Here is a 23,988-nt window from a genome sequence, read left to right on the forward strand (position 1 = left end):
CTTCACTGTTGGAATATGGTTGGGAAGAACTGAAATTCATTATAAGGGTGGGTGTGTTTGTAGTGCTTCTGAAATTTGTTTTTTTTTTTTAAGTGTTTATAATTTTAAAAAAGCATTGAATTGGTGTTTATTTTAGTGGTTTTTTTTTATTTTAACGTGTTAATATTAAAAAAATATTTCTGAAAATTTTATTTTAATATATTTTTAAGTGCAAAATTATTTTAAAAAATATATTAAAATTGTTTTGAAACTGATTTTTTTATGTACCAGTTTTTTATTTTTCAACTAGACATTGACTAAATATAATGTATGATTAAATGTGAATTGAGGAAGTGTTTACCCAATTGATAAAAAAGAAAATGCCATTCAATTTAAATGTGAATTATCTTCAATTTTATAAAAGAGAGTGGTGGTAGCATATTCACAAGTTAACTGTATGAAGCGAAGAGAGTCAGAGTGTCCATGAGCCATTTGGGGCATGAAATTTTAATATTTTTTTTTAAAAAAAATTGTATCTTTATATGTTTTTTATGTGATGATTTAAAAAATAAATTTTAAAAAATAATAAAAGATATTACTTAATAAATATTTAATAAAAAAAACATTTGAAAAGCTGTCTTTTAAGTTAAAGTTGTGAGCTAAGTTAAGTACTTGCGTTGTCGTTTTGTTTTCGTTACGTACTCTTTACTACTTTTTTGTCATTTACATTGTCAGCTATTCTTTATCATCTCATAAACTAATGCAATCCCTTGATCCAAAAAAAAAAAACCCTAGTTTATATATATATATATATATATATATATATATATATATATATATATATATATAATAATTAATTATAAGGGTTTCTTGGGGTACTTTCAAAGAAAATATTGTATAGAGTGAAAAATTGAAGATTTGAGTATTTATTTTCTCATTAGAATTCAGGGTATATTATATAATTTTACCATTAAATCAAAGTGAAAAACTCAGCGCATTAGAAACATAAGAAAAGAAGAATACATGAAAACAAATCAAAGCCATGAATCATGGCGGAGGTGGTAAAGTCGATGGGATTAAGAGGAAATTTAAGAGGACGATAGTGGATATGTTTTAAAGTATTTTTTATTTGATAATATATTAAAATATTTTTTTTATTTTTAAAAAGTTATTTTTATATCAGCAATGGCACATGAAAACAATAAAAAAATATAAAAAAAAATTAATTTTAAGTAATTTTTTTTAAAAAAAAATGCTAATCCTCATTTAAAATGCAATACTCAACAAAAGTTAAGAGCTATAGTTAAATTTTGTCTGCTCACTAATACTAATGGCAATAAATCTTATTTCAGAAATCTTGTTGAGTATATAAAAACCTAATTTGATCATTTAAATGGTGGCATAGTGGTAAGAGTTGAAAACTAAGAGGTTTGTTTTCTTCGTGGTTCCAGGTTTGAGCAATGTGGTTGCTCATATAATAGTCATTGAAAGCTTACATGGTCATTAATTTTAAAATTCATGAAATTAATCGAGGCACGCGTAAACTTGCTCGGACATTCACTTTAAATTAAAAAAAAACCTAATTCGGTTCGTGCAAGCTAAGTTGAAATATCCACGTATGAAAAAAATAAAAATTGCAAAGCCACGTGGTGCTCTGTAGTCTAGAAATAAGGATATCTGTCTGTCTGCGACTTTGTTTTTTGTTTTAACCCATCTTTTAAAGGTGGGAAGGGGCATATCGATGCCGTACCACTTTGGCCTTTGCTTTTGAAGCCTATGTAGCCTTTTCTTGTCACTAACAACTACCGAGTCACCACTCACCCACCCACCTATGTAGCAGCCTTTTCTTGTCACCAGCAACTACCGAGTCACCACTCACCCACCCACCTACCCACAAACGCATGCAAGTTTAGCCTTTTTATACCTTTAGAGAATTCTTGGAAATTATTTGTGACTTTTTTAAAAAGAAATATTGTTTGTTTTTATAGTTTAAAAATATTTTTAAAAAAAATTAATTTTTTTATTTTTTTACTTCAAATTAATTTTTTTAATATTTTTAAATTGTTTTGATATGTTAATATCAAAAATAATTTTAAAAAATAAAAAAATATATTATTTTAATATATTTCTAAATAAAATTTATTTTAAAAACAATCATTACCATTTACCACGTACCTAAACACTCCTCCCATGCTCAACAACAATCTTTTTAGGTTTTTTTTTTCTATCTGGATGTGTATATAATGTTGTTCTTTTAAAAAAATAATTTTTTAAAAAATTTCTAATTTATTTTTAATTGAAATGTATTTTAAAAAATATGTAAACTAAACATTTTCCCATATATTACACTCCGTACACGAAAGGTTTTGTTTATATATATATATATATATATATAAACAGTCCTGCACTCATGCTATAGTTAGGGTTTTTTTTCTTCCTTCTTCAAATTATCACAACTTCAATCAAATTTATTTTGTTTTTTTTAACTAAATTAGTAAACAAGATTTTTCAGCTCTTTTATTGTTTTTGTTCTCTGTTTTCTATTGTTATTTAAAAAAAGGAAAATAAAATATGAAAACTTATTTTTTTATTTTTTTTATTTTCAGTAAAGTAAAACCTGACAACAATATTTTAAAATGTTTTTTTTTTCACCAACAGCCTATTATCTAACAAAAAAAAAATAAACAATGACTTGTATTAGTCATGGTAACAAAGTCCTTATTTCAACTCAGGTTGGTCCTACATGGTTGGTGGAGTGCTGTGTCAGTGGAGGGATTTAAACATACATATCCGAATTTATATTGTTTTATTTTTGTCTTTATTCGTGACACCCCCCCCCCCCCCCCCTATTCAATCAACTATAGTTTGTGATTTGGCCCCTCTGCGAACTAAACTTGAAAACGATCTATATTATATAGAAAAAACAATGACATTCAGTCATAGTTTTCAGTTCGACGGGCGACTCGGGGCTGGAACTGAGTTTGGTTAAAAAAAATAAGGGAAATAAAAACCCGGGGTGACCTAGTGACTCAGTAAAAAACCTAGTTGCAACCCGTTGATTTTTATATTTTTTTTTACTAAAATAACGTAGTTTTAATTTTTTAAAAAAATAGAATTGACCCAGACGACCAAGTCAAAACCCAGTGACTCGGTCAAAATCAGGAACCCGGGTCTAAAAACTATGTATTCACTAAAAGTTTTTTTTGGAAATCATGCCCTGTTTATTGCCGCGTGTCCATGTTATAAAAAATCTAAATTTTTTTTAATTATTTTTTTTGATATTTTATTATTGTTTTGATTTGTTGGTATCAAAAATAAATTTTAAAAAATAAAAAATATATTATTTTGATACATTTTCAAGGTTCTTTTTACTACTATAAAAATTTAAGTTACAGTTATGATTTTTTAATTTTTTAATAATATTTTAAGAGTTAATATCATTGCCTTTTCATAAGTTATTTTTAAAAGTTATAAATTATAATTCTTTAAAAGTCACTTCCTTGAACAAATGCTATGTAAAATAATGAAATTATAGCGTGGTATTACAACAAACTATTTGTATATTGTTGTGGACAATTTTATTCACAAGCAGTACATTGCTGGTGGCTGGTGTTTGTTGGTGAGAAATTATTATCATTAATATTTTTTAGTATTTATTGGCGTATAAATTATATATTATTTTTATTAAACACCCATCAATTTCAAGAAATAGAAAAATGACTCCTAAGTCCTATGATTGACCGGTGGCTGGTGTTTGTTGGTGACGGTGCGATGGTCACCAATGAAGTTCCGGGAAGGCTCACATTAAAGTCATCGAAGCTTAAAAATAATTCACTTGAATGTAGGTCCAATGTTATTATCAAATAAAGTTTTATATTAATTTTATTATAAAGCAAGTATTTTATTTATAAAAAAAAAACAATGTCTTTTTGGAAGAAACTTAGAGGCTATTATGCTCTAATTTTTTAAAAAAATTAGAGTGGAAAAAAAAGAAAATTGAAACTTCCTTTTCGAATGCAACATTAATTTTCTATCCATAAGACTTAGTTTTCCAGTTTTTTTTAAATTATATTGAATTTAGAAAATATATTTTAGATGTTCTTCACAGTTTTCAATTCAAGTTTTCCACTGTTTTCTAAGTAAAGAAAATATGAGCAATATAATTATTCTTTTTTATACGCAAGCGATTTCTAGAAATGTAAAAATATTAAAAGGATTATGTATTTTCATATTTAGTCTGTATCATAAGCTTAATTTTTATTATAATATAATATAGTTTTTAAATAATTATTTTTATGATAATTTTTAATTTAAATGATATAAAATTAATATTCTATAATTATATCATTAAAAATAAAAAATATTAAGATGGCTATTTAAAAATTATGGTTTTTATTTTGTTTTTTAAAAAATCATATATGATTCATGAACGCAATACGTGAATTGAGATCATATCGTCCCTATTCCTAATGCAACCATGACGGAGAAACCAATTTCATTCTCCTTTTCGAACAACATATTCGTCCATAATCCAAAGAGATATTGGGGCCACGCAAGAAAGCAACGCATCATCATCCCATCCCATGTGGGCAATTATTAATTAGGAATTTTTAATCATTGACAGATCATCAACTTTGGAAAAATAGTAGCTGAGATCGTCGCAAGATGACCTAGTTTTTTTGTTTTTAGTTTAATGTAGGTGTTCGGGTTAGTTTGCGCGTATCTCGACTAATTCCACGGATCCTGAAGTTAACGACCATGTAAGTCTCCAGTGGCCATCATATGAGCAACCACAGGACTCGAACCTGAGACCACAGAAGAAGCAAACCTCTTGGTTCAAAACTCTTACCACTGGACCATCACTTAAATGGTTAAAATGACCTAGCTTTTGCTATCTAACTTCGTGGTGGAAGGTGAAGGCAAACGTATGCATAAAAGTGTTGTTATGGTTGTTTTTTAAAGTATTTTTTATTTAAAAATATATTAAAATAATATATTTTTTTATTTTTTAAAAATAATTTTTGATATCAGTGCATCAAAATGATTTAAAAATACTAAAAAAAATTAATTTGAAACAAAGAAAAAAATAAAAAACTTTTAATTTTTTTTTAAAATATTTTTAAAACACAAAAATAAACAAACCAAAATATTATTGTAATTTCATCGCAATCACATGCCCTATCTTTTGTTGGGTTTAATGGGAGGGTGAATCATAGCACGCTGAAGATGGATAGTGTCTTGGATAAAATTATAAATAAATTCTTTTAAAATATTAAAGAAATATATACATTTTTAGTTTTTATATATGTCTAACAAGTAAAGTTTTGGATAATCTTCATTTCATATTTGAAACCTTTTACGAGTGGAAGCAATCTTCATTTTATAAAGCATAATTTATAAATATATCTTTTTTATATTTTTTTGTTAAATATGTTAGAGAATAATAAAAATTATATTTTGAAACCTCACTCAATAATTTAAGCTATTGAGTTGAGATAGTTCTTTGACATGGTATTATATCCTTGATGACCAAGCAGTCGCGAGTCCTATTTATTTGATAAAAATTAAGCACAAGGTAAAGTGAACTTGTATAAGTTTAAAGTGCAAAGAGCTTTTTATTTGACAAGGTATGTTAGAAAATAATATAAATCATATCTTAAAATCTTATCTAATATATATTAAGTTAGTAGAGGAGATAATTTTTTAATAAAATGGAGATATGTATCATTATTGCTGAAGCAATCCTTCGCTTAGGCTGGCTCTGTTTCTGAGCATGCATGTTAAAGCATCAACATCGATCAATGCTGATCTTACTTGGTAGATGAAACGAGAAAGAAATAGAACATCACGTAGTGCATCGTTATGTGGAAGCCATGAGAGAAAATGGGTGTCTCCATTTGCGACTTTGATATATTTTATTGAAGAAATTCTCCTTAAGATGACCCTACAGTATATTTCCTACTCTATATTGTGCTTGTATCTTATAATAAAATTATCTATTATGCTTAATTCTGCTTAAATTAATATATATATATATATTTATATATATTTGGTAAATATTATCAATCCTATAAAAGTAATTGCTCGATCCTTATTTTTTAAACACATGCGATGGGCTTGAGAGGAAAAAAAATTATAAATTAATTCGGCTTTGAATTTATTTCTTGAGTTATTTAAAATGGATCTGAAAGCCACTACTCATATTTAATAAAACATTTAGGATTATGTTTAGCCAATCTAAATTTCCTTGTCATGATGGATAATATCTCAAATTATATAAAAAAAAAATTCAAAACAATAACATCAATAAAAAGAAAAGTGTTTACTAATAAAAATAAAATTTAATTTTATTATATATAAAAAAATATTGTTGATACGATAGTGACTATCGCTAAAATAATGATTTATTCTATATAAAGTGAAAAAAAAAAGGAAGCTTTCAGCTCATATATCGATTTTATATTTTGAAAGAAATAATATATACATATAATTTTGAAAAAAAATAATTTTTTTTAACTTAAAAAGGGCAGAACTCGTTGAGTGATCATATCACCCTCGAGCTGAACTTAAATCACAAAATAATCTCTTTTTTTATATAAAAAAAAAAATCAAAGTGTAACACGTTTAAGTGATCATAGTTCAATAGCAACTCCTTGATAACAATCATTAACATAAAAAAAAATAATTACCCACATATATACACATAAAATATTTCCCATCATCCTTTTTTAATAAAACAATTAAAAATCTTAGCATTCAAAATAAGAAAATCCACACTTAAACGAAACATGAGATTCAAATAATTTCCCACACATATAAATCAATCAAATCCACACAAAATCAATAAGAACATGCCCGAAAGATTATACAAAGTAAAATAAAAAATTTAGATCCGAAATTGACCTCGCAGAGCTGTTGGAAATGACCTGGAACAAGGAAAAATAAATTAAAAAAAAATAAAATTGTGGGAGGAATTTTACTCTTGGTTTTTCTTCTGGCTCTATTTATCTAGGCTCTCTCCTATATTTTTTTTTTGTCCTTTTTCTTCTGGACATTAAAAGATTGTTTGGAAACGCAGGCTAGTCGTATTTATAAAAAATTAAAATTTTTTTTAGATTAATTTTTTATATATATTTTGGATTGTTTTAATATATTGATCTTAAAAATAATTTTAAAAAAATAAAAAAATATCATTTTGATGTATTTCAGCATGAAAAACATTTTAAAAACAACCGCAACCACATTTCCAAACATTCCATTACTCTATTCACAACTTAGGCTTTGCTTTGCTTACCTTTTTATCTCAAAACTCTTTCTTCTTATCTTTATCTTTTGTTGTATTTTCCTCTAACCTCCAGCTCTCCTCTTTTATTTTTAAATTCACAATTTGTTTTGGAAATCAACTTAAACTCCTGTATTTTTTTTAATTCAATCCCTATTTCTTCATTGGATTGTCGTTTTGCTCCCCAATTTATTTATTTTATTTTTTCTTCTTTTTAAATGTGAGGTAAAAAAATATAATAATTAGTTAAAAATATAATAATTCTGAGTAGCTATGGAGTTTATGTTGTATCCCCGTGTAGGTGGGCATGTTACGGGCCAAGGAAAACCACTAAAGTAAGTGAAGAACTAAAAGCCCAGACCATAAAAAGGCATAACTGCAGCCTATCCAAAAAAAGGTTTATTATAAATCTTTATTTATTTATAGCTAGAAATTATTTTTTGAACTTTTTAATTTATGTTGGAATTTATTAATTTATTTTAAAAATATGAAAGACAAAAAATATAATTTTAAAATTTTTTTAATAGTGTTTTAATCAAATTTTTTTATTTATAAAATTAAAATCAATAAGAAACCGACATGTGTTAGTATAACTTAGAAGATATAGATGGCTGACTTGATTTTAAGGTTGGTAATGTGAATGTATATTATGAAATGTTGAGAAAAATAAAGTGGGTTGTTGCAGTGACAAGTTTGGTTTGGAATAATATTTTTAGACATGAAAAAAAAAACTAATGGGTCATGTTTGAATTGTGAAAAAATGACAAGGAACCCATAACATGTCTTCCCTTAGTATGAGAATTTCAGCTGGATAATGTTAGGAAAAATGAAATTGGTTGATATGATTGTTATAAAATTTATGTTTAATGGTGTTATAAGAGGTAATTAAAGAATGGTTATGAACTAAATTTTTATAGAAATTGAAGAAAAACTCATGCTTCTATTTAGAGTAAGTTTTAGTTAAAGAAGGTTCTTTTAAGAGATTTGGAATCATATATGAATATATGTTTTCTTGGATTGGGCCCGGGGAGGTTGATGAACAAAAAAAAGAAGGAAGGTAATAGGTTGTAGTAATCCATAATGTAAATGAAAAATGACTAATTATAGTTAGCATGATGAACTTAAATGAGATTGAACTTTTATGGTGAATTTTTTTTGTGATGAAGAAAAGTTTTTATTTATTATAAATGCATTGTGTGATGTGTTAAGTGGTTAGAAGTGGTAGAATAAATTGAGAAAAATGTATTTATTTCATGTATGTGAAATGTATGATGTTGAAATAATGAAGATTGTTACCTTGAAACCTAAATATGATTTCTAACTTAACGAAAATGATATTAATGAAATTAGCCCTATAATAACAGGGAATACCACAACAGCTAGGCCTCAAATTGAAGGAGGTGTAGGATCGTCATGCACGACAGGTAAGGGCACAACACTTGTACTAAATAGATTTTAGAAATATTATATTTAAGTTATGTTTAATGTTTTTCTTTTGTTCATGGTCTATCATGGAAAGATTGGAATTAATAAAAGAATTATTATGGTCTTGATTAATCATCCATGTTACAGAGATTAATGATATTAGTTGGTCTGATATCAACATTAAATAAGAAAAAAGTGTAAATGTAAAGTACTTAATTAATCATTCAGGCAATAAAGACTAATGATACTAGATTTCATTGGTATCGAAAGAGTCTTGATTAGTCTTTCATGTGGTGAAGATTAATGATATTGATTGGATCAATATTGGCATTGATTAGTCCTCTAGAAGTATGGAGACTAATGATACTATAATGATAGGTATCGACAAGAATCTTGATTAGTCATCATGTAGTAAAGACTAATGATATTGATTAGACGATATCAACATTGATTAGCTACCCTAGAATAAAGGAGGTTAATGATATCATTGTAACTAATGTCGATATTAGTATGAATAAAAAATATTGGATGCATGAGAAATATTAATACAAAAAAATAAGTTTTAAAAAAAGGGGAAAAAAGAAGAGAAGATTGAAATAGAACTTATTGAATTATCTTCATAAGAATATAGTTGTGACATTTTAGTTTATTTTTATTAATATTTTGTTGTATTATAGGTCCCTTTCATACCCGTCAATAAATAGTGGGATTTCTTTTATTTTCCATTTTGATATAGCCTAGGTATATACATGTTGTAACTTTTATATGTAATGTAATTAAATTTAATGGGTGGTAATTAACTAGAGCCATGACTTTTGGAATGTAATATATATCATTGTAATATAAATCATAATGTTTTCCTTTAGTGCATTAGTAATAGTTAGTTGTCTAAGATTCATTTAATAAATATGTTATATTTTTTTATGTTCAATGTTAATTTTCAATTAAGTTAAATTAGTTTATTGATTGTTAAAATAAATTAACAAATTTTGATTGCATTGAAATAAAAACTATAAACATAAAATAGTTAGTAATAAGTGGAGATATATGTGTCTATTTCATGCATACTGTTTATAATTAATTAAATCTTTTGAAAATAATAATCATTAAAAATATTTTCACCAATTCATTTACCTATATAGGTAGAAATTGAAATGTATTTCTTATATCATATATTGTATAAAAACATTCCATGTCTTTCTTACAAAAATAAAAAAGATAAAAAGTGTTTCTTTGTTTATTATAATATTTTATTTATACTTTTGTACAAAAAGTTAGGAGGACCCTAAATAAAATCTTATGAACCCTTAATCTAATAATTGTTTTTATAAATTAGCTGAATTTTTCAAGATGAATAATACAAATCTTATGGATAATTTTTTCCAAATGAATAAAAAGTAATATATGAAAATAATAATAAAAATTATATAAAAATAAAGATCCAATTTAATATTTTAATAAACTTTGATGTAGTTTTAATATTTTTTATTTTAATATCATTATTTTTGGGTTTTTTTAAAGCACTTTTTTAGTTCCTATAAAAAGAATTAAAGTGCTAACATATACTATATAGATTAAAGTGATTTAAGAAGATCATAATATGTTATTTAGGATTTTATATGGATAATAAATAGAAAATTAATGAAAACACGGGATCATCTTTTTTTATTTTTTTAAATAATTTCTTCAAGCATGTTTTTGTTTTTACCCCTCCTATAATTAGAGGTACTGTAAAACTTATATATTAGTATTGAAGATTATAATATTAACTAATTTTATATTTATCACACTAGATATTGCAATGAAATTTAAAAATATGGATATAAAAATGGACAAGAAATTGTTATCTAATTTATAATAACTAGAAATTTTAACTAGTCTTAAAAAATTTTTAAATAAAGAATTGATCATACTAAAAAAAAGACACATAACCCTATAACATATTAACTATGTTAAGTTGTATTGTGTTTGTATTTAATGATAAAATTAATAATGTGTTTTTACTCAAATTGACCTAAACTAGTATATACATATTTAGTAAAGATTATTATTCTATGAAAATAATTTGAGACTGGAATTAACTATAAGGTTCAATCTTCACTTTTAAAACACGAGAGTTGGATCTAGGAGGAAGACAAATGATAAATTGAACTTTGAATCCTTTTTTTAAATTATGTTCAAAATATATATGAATGTCATTACTCACACTTAATAAGATTTTTATAGTAAAGTTAACTCATCCTAAATTTTCTTGTCATGATGGATAACATTCCAATTAACATAAAAAAAATCTAAAAAAATAAACATAATGGCTTTAGTAAAAAGAAAAATTTTAACACTTAAAAATTAAATTCATTATGTTTTTATAAAATACTATCAAAATAAGAGCGACTCTACCAATAGAATAAAAATTTATTGTATTAAAAATTGAATAAATAAAAATCTTTCAACTCACAAATCGAATCTATATTTTAAAAATCAAATTCATATTTTAAAAGAAATAATATATATACATAATTTTCCAAAAGAAATGATTCTCCTAACTTTTAAAAGGCATACTATCCTTGAGTTGAATCTAAATTAAAAAAAAATTATATAAAAAAATAGGTATAAATTGTTTCACACACAAATATATATATATATATATATATATATATATATATATATATATATATATATATATATAAGGTTTATTATATAATTAAATATGTACTTAATTGAAATAGGCAGCAATCATGTTATTTTCTTAAATAAAAAAAGATTAGTAGTTGTTTTTCTATATAATTGAGTTTTATAAGTAGTTATCTTATCGGGTCTCATTGAGGATAAACTCAAAAAAAAAAAAAAACAGGAGGCGTAAATAAATATTTTATTTTTTAATAGCGTTTTAATCAATTTTTTTTTTATTTATAAAATTGAAATTAATAAGAAACCGACACATTTTAGTATGACTTAGAAAATTTAGATAGTTTGCGTGTCACATAAAAAACCATTACGGCACCAAACTTAGGACCTAGAAATTGCTAGCCCAATCCAGTAAGAGCCTAAAGTATAGTCTAACTTGGGAGATTTTTAGGTTATTGAAATGAAATTTTTGGATTGAAATCTTCTATTAATAATAACATGATAAGTCATAATTAATTTAATTTCTACATCTGATTATATCAAGTTTTGAAAGCAAAAGGTTAATTGCTTCAGGATATTTGTTGGTGCGGCTGAAACGCTGTTTGTTTAAAATTAAAGGTTTTTTTTTTGTTTTTTTATATTGTTTTGATGTGCTAATGTTAAAAATAAATTTTTAAAAATAAAAAAATATTATTCTTGTATATTTCCAAGAAAAAACATAACCTTATTCACACTCCAAACAAACCTTTAGATTTTATGCATGTGTATGAATATTTGAATGCCGGCTAATAAGAGCTGCTACTTGACATGGATTTTATTTTGTCAGTGCATTTCATGCTTCAAAGATAAAGGTTTTTTTAAAAGAAAATTAATAAGATATCCTGTATGTATATTTTAATTAATTTTACATATTCTAAAATTAATAAAAATATAAAATTGAACTTTTTTTTTAGTTTAACATCAGTATTCGAGTCAACTTGCGTGCACCTCGACTAATTTTACAGGCCCTGAAATTAACAGTCATGTAAACCTCCAGTGAGCACCATATAAATAATTATATAAACAACCAATAAAATTGAACTTTTTTTTTGTTTTTTTTATTTACATGAGGTGTCCGGGTCAGCTTGCGTGCACCACGACTATTTCCCATGGCCCACTGGATATCCTGCAAGCCCAGGAGCAGGTAAGGCACCGCGGGGGTGACAAGTGTGCACATAGAGGGTCGAACCCGGGACGGGGGCGGAACAAGTCACACGGTTGACCACAGCAACTAGACCCTCAAGTGCATAAAATTGAACTTTTTTTAAAAAAAAAAATTGAACTTTTTTTTTTTTTTTGATTTACGTGGGGTGTCCGGGCCAGCTTACGCGCACCACGACTATTTCCCACGGCCCGCTGGACATCCTGCAAGCCCAGGAGCAGGTAAGGTACCGCGGGGATGACAGACATACACATAAAAAATTGAACTTTTAATCTAACCGGTTGTTGTTAAGGAAGGAAATGTGTTGTGGACTTATATGCATTGAGCAAATGTTTCGTGGACTATTATACGTTGAGATATTTTGAGAATCAGTCGTGATTAACGTGAAATTAAAAAAAAAAAGAAAAAGAGCATATTCTCAATATGCTATAGAATAATAACCCCGTCAAAATCACAGACTTGAGCATCTGCTGAAATTTCTGATTTTTTTTTTTGGGTTTCGAAAGACTTAGGGTTTTCTTTTCTTCAACCACTCTGATCCAAGTTAAGTTTCATTGGATAAAACTGCAAAAATTGTCAGAGATTACCATAAAATTATTGTTGGATCTTACTTAATGACTTAGATCTCTAGGTGAAGATTATTTTTATATAATATTAGGGATTTAATAATTTAAAATCATCACGAGTTTAAAACTCATTATTATATTTTTTTAAAATAAATATATTTGAGGATAATATAAAATAATTATTAAAATCTTCTATTAATAATAACATGATAAGTTAAATTCCTGGATTATTTTTCTATTATAAAACTAGGTCTTTTTTTTTTGAAATCATGCATTTTGATGCGTAATTACATTAGGACTATTCACACCAACGAAGATGATGGGCTTGTTAAGGTAATCGGTTTGAAAAATAATACTATTTTAATTATAATTTTACGTTAAACATCCAAATTAAGACACTGATTGTTATCGGAGATAAGCGTAATAAGCTCCTTATTTATCAAAAAAAAAAAAATCTTCATTCCTTCCATGAAAATGTTCTAATGAAGATATAAATCTTAATTTCTTCATTCCTTCCTTATTTATCAAAAAGATAAAAAAAAGATATATAATTTTAAATATGTTCTGATTAGATTTTTGATGAACGAAATGAAGCAAGAAACCAAGAACTGTCTCTGAATTCATCAAAACTGAGAATTAATTATAAAAAACTACCACGAAATATTTACAGAAAAAGAAAAAGAAAAACAGGGGAGATACCATGGTAGAAGTGAAAAACTAAAGCAAAACCCTGTTGAATTCCTACTAGTCACTACTAAAAGAAGGCCTAAACCGCCATGATCATCAATATTACTTCAAGAATTCCTTTCTATGAATCACCAACAGAGATGGGTCTGCCAGCTAATCCCAGAGGCGAGCGAGAGAGTTGATGTGATGATCTGGTGGCGATCTCCTTAAGAGCAGGTTTCATCTCAGGCAGCCCCCCTGGTGGCCAATCCAAGATTTTGTAGCAAGATTCTTGCTTTATCTTCTTAACTTGATTATGAACTGGAAATCCCATCTGCCCCTCCTCAATCCCATCTTCCTTGTTGTCGCTGTCTCCTCTTCTATGCTCCATGTTTTGCCCTGTAAAAATCGAAGACAAAATTGTCTACCCTCTCTCTTTATCGTTCCCTGTTTTTGAATGGAAGGAAGGTAGCCAGTGTTATGTATATATATGTGTAAAAAATAAAGGGAGAAGGTTGGTGGGAAAGATCAATCTTTAATTTTTTTTTTATTTTTAGACGATTTATTTGGACCCAGTTGAGAAAAAAATTAAAACTTTTATAATTTTCTTGGTATTATTTATTTATTGGGCATATTTTTGAGCAAGTGGAGGCTGTGGAGTGTGATATCCCTGCCTGCTAGGGCTTTTGTTTTTTTGGGTTGTAATTGAATAATTGCTATATAAGGCTCATGTGAGTTTAAATTTGTAAAACTAAAAAACTGATTTAATTTTAAATTACAAAATAACCATAGTCGTCTCACTCATTCCAAGGGCCAATGAAAGTTAATTTTATGCATAAAATAGAAATCTTCCTTGAAAGATGCTCTGAATTAGATTTATTTTGTTTGAATTAATTTTTTATTGTATTTTTTAAATTATTTTAATGTGTTGATATCAAAAATAAATTTTAAAAAATTAAAAATATATATTTTTCAATAAAAATTATTTTAAAAAATAACTTCGGATCCAAATATTCTTTAAGTCTTAGTGGCTAATTAAATATTAAGGAATGAACATTAATGCATGGGAATACGTTAGCATCAAAATTGATAAGAAAATTCTGCCCTTTGACTATGTCCACTTCTTCTCTGTTTTCAGATAACTATGGCATACCCGACACGTCGTTTTCAGCCAAATAGTAATGGTAATCCAGCTTCTGGAACAATAGATGGAATTACATCTTTACCCTTGTTAGGAATGATTTGTTTATTATAACCATGTTTAATAGTATTTGTTGGTAGAAACAAAATCACTCAATAACTTTTCTAAGTTCCCCTCTCTTCCAAAGCAAGCAATTCCTTGTCTAATCCTATGGTTATAGTAGTATTCTCTTTGTAAAAATATAAATTTATTTTTTAAAAAAGCAAAAGCTATCTAGAAACATATTAATTATTTGAAAATAATATTTTGAATGAAATTCAAAATTAAAATTTACAATCTTAGATTAAAAGTGAAATGTCTTCCAAGGTAATAAAAAAAATCAAATTCGCATCAGCATTCAAAAGTTAATCTAAAATATCTTAATTATTTGAATAAAATTTAAAATCAACTTACATCTATATAGAAATGTGGCTGTAGTAGTCTTTTAAAGTGTTTTTACTTAAAAATATATCAAAATAATATTTTTTTTATTTTTTAAAAATTATTTTTAATATTATTGCATCAAAATGATTTAAAAACACCAAAAAATATTAAAATGAAATAAATAAAAAAAATAAAAAAATTTAATTTTTTTAAAAATACTTTTAAAACATAAAAATAAACAGAACTTCAGCTTCGATTAAAAATAAAATATTTTCTAAGAATTGAATTCAAAATGGATGACTAATCCACATAATATGACTAAATTATTAGTGATTAATATGACTAAATTATTAGTCATTTGGTGGATTTCACGACGAATAATTATTAAAGAACAATAATTATTCAAGAACTCGAAATAAGGTCATAAAAAAAAATACTATAGAATTCAGATTCGCATCAACGTTCAAAAGCAGCCACAAAAGTAACAGGATTGGAGGTGGCGTCAATTTATTGGGGCGCTGAAGCATGGTGGCAATCACGTTATTTCGAACAACTTAAGGAACCTTTTCTGTAGTCTTAACTAGAATGACGAGCCGCTTGACGTGGCGTTGACGTTATAGGGTATTAAGGCGGTTATAGACTTGAGAGTTTGTTAATTAAGGAGACGGCAGTCATTAGCGTGAAGCTGAAATATCTAGCCACGTGGCGTGGCGTGCTATTTCTAGAAGCAATCACCACCGTCCATTGTGATAAAAGTAAAAACAAATTAATGTCTGATTTTGGGAGGAATTCTAACTTCCCAAACCTCCAGATATTCTCCAACAGTGGCGTCTTATGTTGACAATTCTATTTATTGTATCGTAGTATCCATTTTTTTATAATATTTTTTATTCGAAAATCTATTAAAATAATATTTAATATTGTGGTTTAAGTATATGCTTACAATTTTAGAGGTATTATTTGATATTGTGGTTTAATTTTTGAATTTTTTTAAATATTTATACTATTTTAGAGGTATTATTCCAAATTTGTACAGTTTATATAATTTAATCATGCTAAAGTATTCAAAGCTGGAATAGCTCAGTTGGCTAGAGCGTGTGGCTGTTAACCACAAGGTCGGAGGTTCAAGCCCTCCTTCTAGCGCTTGCTTGTTTTTGCCCCCTTAAATACGTATTTTTGATGAGCCAAATACTTGTACGGCTCCACTTTTATTAAAGTTTTTTTTATGATTTTGTTCATACTCTCACTTCATCTATATTAATCCATCATGTGAATTTGTTTTAAAAATGCCAATTTTCGAGTAATCAAACTATCTCCATGTTAAGTATACTGTTTTATTTATCAATTTTGAAACATATATGAAATTCCATAGAAAAATATAAAATTTTAATATGTTTTTTTATTCGATGATAAACCTATTCTCGATTGCACGGAAATTAATATTAGATTTTTCTTTAAAGAATCTTAAAAGCACATCTTTTTAGAGAAATTAATACTCATAATCAAGTCATAATCAATAGCAATTAAGTTAAAATCATCAATAATCAAGTAAGCATTAACTGTTTTACTGTATAACAGTTCCTTGAGCAAATATAATTGCAAATCTTCTACTATTTTTTTGGTACGTTAAAAAAAAAACTTTATAATATTTTTAATTACCAGGTAAATCCTTTAAGAAATTAATGAATCTTTCTAATAACAAACACTATATTAATCCTTCACAAATAAATACATTAATTTGGATGTAGATGGTATGTTTAACTTTGGAGATTCAATTGGAAAAAAAAAAAGGATTTTTATATATATATATATATATATATTTATGCATGAAAATTAGTTAAAAGACATCTCGCAAAAGAAGGATTGTCTCAAGGGACAATTAGAATAATCTCATTAGCTTGAATATTTCTCCAATTCATATTTACGACTTTTGACTTTAGTCTCACCAAATATGATAGACAAGTTAGAACGGTTCAATTGCTGTCCTTTTTTCATTAGGTAGAAGTAGAAACTTACATATATTTTTTAGATATTTACCGATCTTTAATATTAACATTGCAGTTTAATCATGTTTTTTTTATTTTTTTTAGTTTTAAATTAATTTTTTTAGTTATTTTTGAATCGTTTTAATGTATTGATGTTAAAAATAATTTTTTAAAAAAATATTATCTTTTTATATTTTTAAATAAAAAAATACTTAATAAAACAATCTCTACTGGTTGATTATTTGAGTTAGTTTAATTCATCGAGATGCAAATTCATCACACTATAAGCTGATTAATGTTTCAATGAAGTACTTGTTCAGCATTTTTACTTGAAATTAAAAACAAATAATTCTAGACTTGGTAAGTAATCAAAAGGTATTAATTAATAGACATATGAAATAGTAGTACTGGGTTTCGTCTTTTACCAAACAAAAAAAAATATTACAGATTCAAATCTTTCTTTCAGAGAATTTCAATTTTTAAAAATATATTATCATAAAAGGAAGTTTAGTAGTGATGATCAATTGAATACCAAATACGATTTTATAATCAAAAGGCAAGACTTCTGGTTTATGTCAAGAAACACATCAAGGTGTGTTATTAGGTGACCTAACCATCATACATAAGGTTTTTTTTTAAAAAAACTTATCTATTCAAGATAGAGGCGACCATCTTCTTGGTTGCTTGAGAATATAGTTAAAATCATGTTTTTTTTTAAATTAATTTTTTTAATTTTAAAATTAATTTTTTATATTTTAAAATTATTTTAATATGATGATATCAAAAATAATTTTTTAAAAATTAAAAGATATCATTTGATACATTTTCGAACAAAAAACACTTTAAACCGTAACCGCTACCACACTTTCAAATACCCTTAAATAATTATAAATTTCAACTTTTAGTTCTCCTGTAAGGTTTTTCTTTTTCTTTTTAATTTAGTTCTCTAAACATGATATCCTGACTCCGTCCTTACTTATATGTATTCATCATGTTGAACAAGAATACTTTATAAAGATGGAGAGTTTTCCTGTAAAAACATTATAATATACAATTAAATCAATCATCAAATTGACCTAACTTGGGTCGGCCCTTAGCAAACATGAATAGGAAGCTCAACTAACATAGAAAAGGTTGCAAAGGACCATCAAAGTAATCACTTGGTCACTCAATCTCCCATCATCACAGTATTTAACTAACAATTTAGCTGGGAAATAGTTCATGTGGATAGAAAGAATCAAATGGCACCCGAAAGTGGGGATTGATCTTGATTCTTGATGAAAGTGATGCAGACCTAAAATATTTCCCCCCTTTTTCTTTTTCCATTTTGGGTTCGTAAAGCAAGCAAAAGATATAAATATGTTGGTTTCTTTTGTAGCTTTAGATGGAGGGTTTTTTTCTTTCTCTGAAAGAACATGAAGGGATTCTTTTGATCTATTAATACAAGATTATGGAACTTGTTAACTATGCTTCATGTGGTTACTTTTAGTATTTCTTAATGACAATGATAATTGATTTATGACTACTTTGTTCGTATTTAATTATATTTTTACGAGGGCTAATCAAAGGTTGATAATGAAGAAATTAGTTTTGGTTATTACTAGTATTAATTATTCAACTTTTTAACTTTTAAATTTCATTATAAAAATTAGGAGAAGGGTTGAAGGAAGAGTATCCTACAATGTTTTTTAGATTTTTATACACTCATATTTTATTTTATTTTTCTCTTTTTATACTTTGGTTTCTTCCCAAATATTGAGTTTAGATTCATCTTATTGAGAGATGTTTTAATTACATACTCTTTAGTTTAAAGATCTTGTTTAAAAGTGTATTTAAACCAAGATAATTAATTTTTCTAGATTCTAAAATTCAGTATAAAAATAATAGGTTGAAAGAAGAATATCCTTCAATGTTTTTTAGATTTTTACACACTTTACTCACCTTATATTTCCATGTTTTTCTTTCTCTTGTCATACTTTGATTTTCCCTCAAATTTTGTCGGTATTATGTCAAGAACAAAGCTGGTAAAAGTGGGGGACCTTTTCTTTTTGGATTCAGAGAGATTGTCATCTCTATATAAAGGAAAGTAAAGTCTAGGAGAAACCATGAAAGCCAAATTTACAGGAAAGTAAAGAGCAAGCTAGTAAACTCTAAGTTCCATGTATTGCTTAAACCCTAAAACCTATGACCTAATTAAGCCTTCGGCTCGTTTTGTTTCCAACCATTAGAGAAGTGGCTGGAAAGTTGGGTTGTGGTGGTTTGGATTTAAAAAATTATTTTTTAATATTATTTTTTATCTAAAAACATCTAATAAATATTTTAAGAAGCTCAATAAACTAATTTTAACATAAAAAACACTCGTAAATCAATTCAGAAACACAAAATTAAATTGACAAAAATTCTCCCTTCACCTTGATCTATATTTTTTTGATGTTATAAAAACTCAAAAACATCTCAATAATATTTTTCTCGCTAAAAGAAATCTAATATCAAAATTGAATCTTTTTTTTTTCCAATAAAAAGTGATGAACTGACCACGTTTTCTCTTCTCCCTATCTTCTAGCAACATCCCCTCTCCTCTTAAATTTCAGGGACTAAACATAAAACAAATGGAGTTTAAAATTGGAAAGTTAAACCCTCAAATATAAGGACAAAAATGAAAAAAGGTAAACAATTCAAGGACCAAGGTGTACTTTTCCGCACCTCTTGAACAATAAAAAAAAAAGAGAAGGGCAATTTTTTTCTATTTTAGATTTAATCCATATTGCTTTATTTTGTAAAATTATAGATCCAAGTAAAACGAAAACCGAGCATCAATCTAGGGCATTTCTTGACAACGCACACGCAATATAAAAGAAATAATCAGGATTGAAACAAACTGCCAAGCACCTCATGCAGAAAATTGTCCATCGAAACAAAGATTCCATCATCGAAGGTTAAGGATGAATTAAACCACATAATGCATTCTGCACGGCTTCCAATTTATAAGATCCAGTGCTGGCCAGCTCCAATTCTCACTTTGAATCACAGCTGGTAGCTTAGGGTAAACATTCTGTCCATTGCCACCGAGTCCACTATTTTGATCCCAAATAAGGATTGAAATCACTTGATCATAAGGTAGAAGGTTGAAATTGAAAAGGAAAAACTCGGTAACCGAATAATTGATAAAGAACCGGGAAAAAAAGGGGACAAACCAGGCAGACTTTAGCAGTCAGCAGTGCACTTGGATCTGCGTGAACAGTGAAAGAAACAGCAAAACCCCTTCTTATTTTAGTTTATGGTGTAATGTAATGTAATAATTTATAGTGTATTATCTCTCCCCATTCCAATTTGTTTGCTGTTTGAAGTTATTCTGCTCAAAAACCGACTGATAAAACTGTTCCCAGAAAATATGTAAAGAACCCCGCAACAGTTTATACCAGCCTGCTCTTCTTTATTCAAACAAACTGCCAAGCACTTCTTGCAGAAAATTGTCCATCGGAGCCAAGATTCCAGGAAACACAATCCATCATCAAAGGTTGAGGATGAATTAAAACTGCATAAAGCATTCTGCATTACTTTCAGTTTATTAGATCCAGCTGCTGGCCAGCTCCAATTCTCACCTTGAATCGCAGCTGGTAGCTTACTCTTACAGGGTAAACATTCTCTCCATTACCACTGAGTCCACTGTTTGATCCCAAATCAGACTCTGAGTTTAACAAGCTTCTCCAAGGAGCTGATAAGCACAAAAAGTTTCTACCTGTTAAGAGATGTGCATAACACCAAGCCACCCAACGAGAACCTGCCAACAAGATTATGTTCCAAATTCCTCATGAAGCATGGAATGTTCCCCTCTTCATTTTTCTGACACCAATAATACTGTCCTAAACAACTTTTGCCCCCTTAGCAGTGTCATCTCTTCAATTCCAAAAAAACACGTTGAACTTTTGCTCAATAGATATGATAACAAAAGCAGGAAGAATGAACTTAACGGGCCAGTAGTTTTAAATAATGAAAATGGCAGGTAACAAACTGTAATCTTCTGGCAAAAGATAATAATTTAAATGCCTACTACTGCAATCTGTTGGTGATCTAATCAATGAGGGCTTTAGAATCATCATGACTCAATTTATAGAGAAGAGGATCTTCGAAATACTTGTCTGGAAACCTTCCCATTATAAACCAGTAGATTTGGGTCCGAGAGAGAATAAAATTGTTGCATGGTGGAATTAACAGAACTTCAATTGAACCTTCAGAACACCATGAGGTTATCAGCAAAGCAAAGATGTCTAACAGAGATTTTCTTACACAATGGGTGGTTGAGAAGACAACATTAGGTTCATATAAAGCAAAACTTTACCACCAGACGTCCACATCCTCCCAGCAAAACTCAGGAGCTAAAGCAAGGCTACACTTGTTTTCACTTATACGAACTATTTAGCAAGAGCATCAACAGTGCAATTAGCTGAATAGTATCTGACAGAATCAAATACCCGGTTGAACAGACTTAAGCTGCATAACAGTAAGTGATGCTTCACGAGAAACTTAAGAGAGGCTCATCTGACCTCAAACTGGGATGCCTGCCCACAACGCTATTACCAGGTTCAGGTTTCTGAACTCCCCTCTTGTGCATTGTTTTTCTCACTCTCATAGCTTCATTCCACCGTCCTGCACTTGCATACGTGTTTGCAAGAAGAACATAGTCACTGCTGTGATCTGGTTCCAATTCCAAAAGCTGTTTCCTAACCTGCTTCCCGAGTTCAACATTTCCGTGCAACCTACAAGCAGCCAACAATGTTCTCCACACAATGGCATTGCACTGCATTGGCATATTACTTATTAATCGATAAGCCTCCTCAACAAAACCAGCTCGACCCAAAATATCCACCATGCACCCATAGTGCTTTATTGTTGGTTGGATATGGTACTCTTTCTTCATAATATCAAAAAATCTCCATCCTTTATCAACCATCCCTCCATGGCTGCAAGCAGACAAAACCACCAAGAAAGTAATATCATCTGGTGCCCAGAGCTTTTGTTCTAGCATATTGGAAAAGAGAGCCAATGCCTCATTTGCATAGCCATGACTTGCTAGTCCCATAATCATCGTATTCCATGTTACTATATTCTTCTTGTTCATCCCATTGAATATCTCAAACGCTTCTTCAAGTGCTCCACACTTCGCATACATATCAAGGAGTGAATTATTAACCTCTGTAATACACCCATGACCAATATTGCTAATACAAGAATGAACCCATCTCCCAAAATCTAACGCACCCAATGCAGAACATGCGGAGAGGATCACAACGAATGTGGCCTCGTCAGGCTCTATGCCGAATTTCAACATCCTTGAGAACATGTCAAGTGCTTCATTGAACTTACCACAAGAGACATGACAATCAATTATAATATTCCATGTCACTAATTCTGGGTTGGGAATTTCTTCAAACAGTTGGCGGGATGCTTCTATATCCTTAAACGTGCCATACATATGAACAAGGGTGTTCCTAACAAAGACATGTGAATTAAGCCCACGTTTCAATGTGCTGCAATGGATTAGTCTCCCCAACAAAACCAACCCTAACTGGCCACAAACCTTTAGCAAGAATGAGAAAGTGAAGCTGTCTGACACTAAGCCTCTCTCTTGCATTCTTTTATAGTAATGAAAAGCTTTTCGAGGGTCATTAGCCTTGCCAAAACCCCTAATCATCGTATTAAAAATAAAAGCATCCGGGTCACCAATCTTTTCAAAAACTGAAACAGCATAGTTCATATCTCCATGCTCTGCAGCAGCACAAAACACAATGACCTTGCCTACAACAAAACGGCTCTGCTCAAAGCCAAGTTGGATTACACGGGCATGAATTTGCTTCAAATCTTTCATACAAGAGCAGTTCTTCAAAAAGGATATGACAGTTTCTTCCTTTGTTATGGAAACAGTATTTATGGTTGAAATACGTGAACGAAAGGAACCCAATTGCAGGGCCTTCAAGTTCGATTTTAAGCGGCAAAGGTAGTTAATGATCATGGTAAAACAGTTGAAATTTAAGAAGACATGAATGATGAATATTCTGATGAACCAAAAGTTAACTTCCAATTCTTCAAAAGCAAATAAATTGCTTATAAGGTTAGTTACGAATTGCAGGTAGCATGGAGGGCTTGCCTTTAACTGATCCAAAAGATGAACTCGAGTCTCACTCACCAACCCGAAAGTACCACTAGCTGTTAAACTAGCTTTGGAGACCAAGTTCTGTATAAAAAGAAAGACTTGTTTGTCCAGCCAAATACTTCGGATACTGCAAGAACTTCAAAATTAAACATGCTTGTGCTATCATAATATTAGTATGGTAAATTTTCGGGAATTACTATGCATTCTAATTCATATGCAAATCATTAGTCGAAATTTAAGTTGATAAACTGTCCCTCGTGATTCGATTCTTGAGAGCGACCATTCATCTTCTGAGAGCGACCTTAATGAATATATCAGAAATATATATTAAAAAAAAAGAGAAAAACTTGTTTGTTTAAATGAATTTTTGATGATAAAAAATAAAATATTGATGTTTGACGTCGAACACCAATATTTCTATCCTTATTTGAGTACCGTGGGGAAATGTTGGCTTCCTTGCTCTGTCTCCTTTCTCTCTCTTTTTAATGGAGTTTTTAGCCTTTTGGTCATCTTGTGGGATGGGCCCAATGAATTTTGAGATGAG

General features: G+C 28.5%; 1 protein-coding gene and 1 non-coding gene across 2 annotated transcripts; one reads left to right on the plus strand and one right to left on the minus strand.

Annotated features, from left to right (window-relative positions):
• Positions 1-16,377: 16,377 nt before the first annotated feature.
• On the plus strand, positions 16,378-16,451 carry TRNAN-GUU (transfer RNA asparagine (anticodon GUU)). Its single transcript has one exon. It is a non-coding gene; the product is annotated as a tRNA-Asn (tRNA).
• A 3,637-nt stretch (positions 16,452-20,088) lies between these two features.
• On the minus strand, positions 20,089-23,500 carry LOC133675628 (pentatricopeptide repeat-containing protein At4g21065-like). The gene has a single exon (XM_062097058.1). The coding sequence runs from the start codon at positions 23,301-23,303 to the stop codon at positions 21,807-21,809; it is 1,497 nt and encodes a 498-aa protein (XP_061953042.1). The 5' UTR covers positions 23,304-23,500; the 3' UTR covers positions 20,089-21,806.
• Positions 23,501-23,988: the final 488 nt, after the last annotated feature.

The sequence above is a fragment of the Populus nigra genome, chromosome 16 (genome assembly GCF_951802175.1).
Source record: "Populus nigra chromosome 16, ddPopNigr1.1, whole genome shotgun sequence".
Lineage (NCBI taxonomy): Eukaryota > Viridiplantae > Streptophyta > Magnoliopsida > Malpighiales > Salicaceae > Populus > Populus nigra.

Coding starts and splice junctions, on each gene's coding strand:
- LOC133675628 (XM_062097058.1), bottom strand. CDS start 23,303: ATGATCATTAACTACCTTTGCCGCTTAAAATCGAACTTGAAGGCCCTG.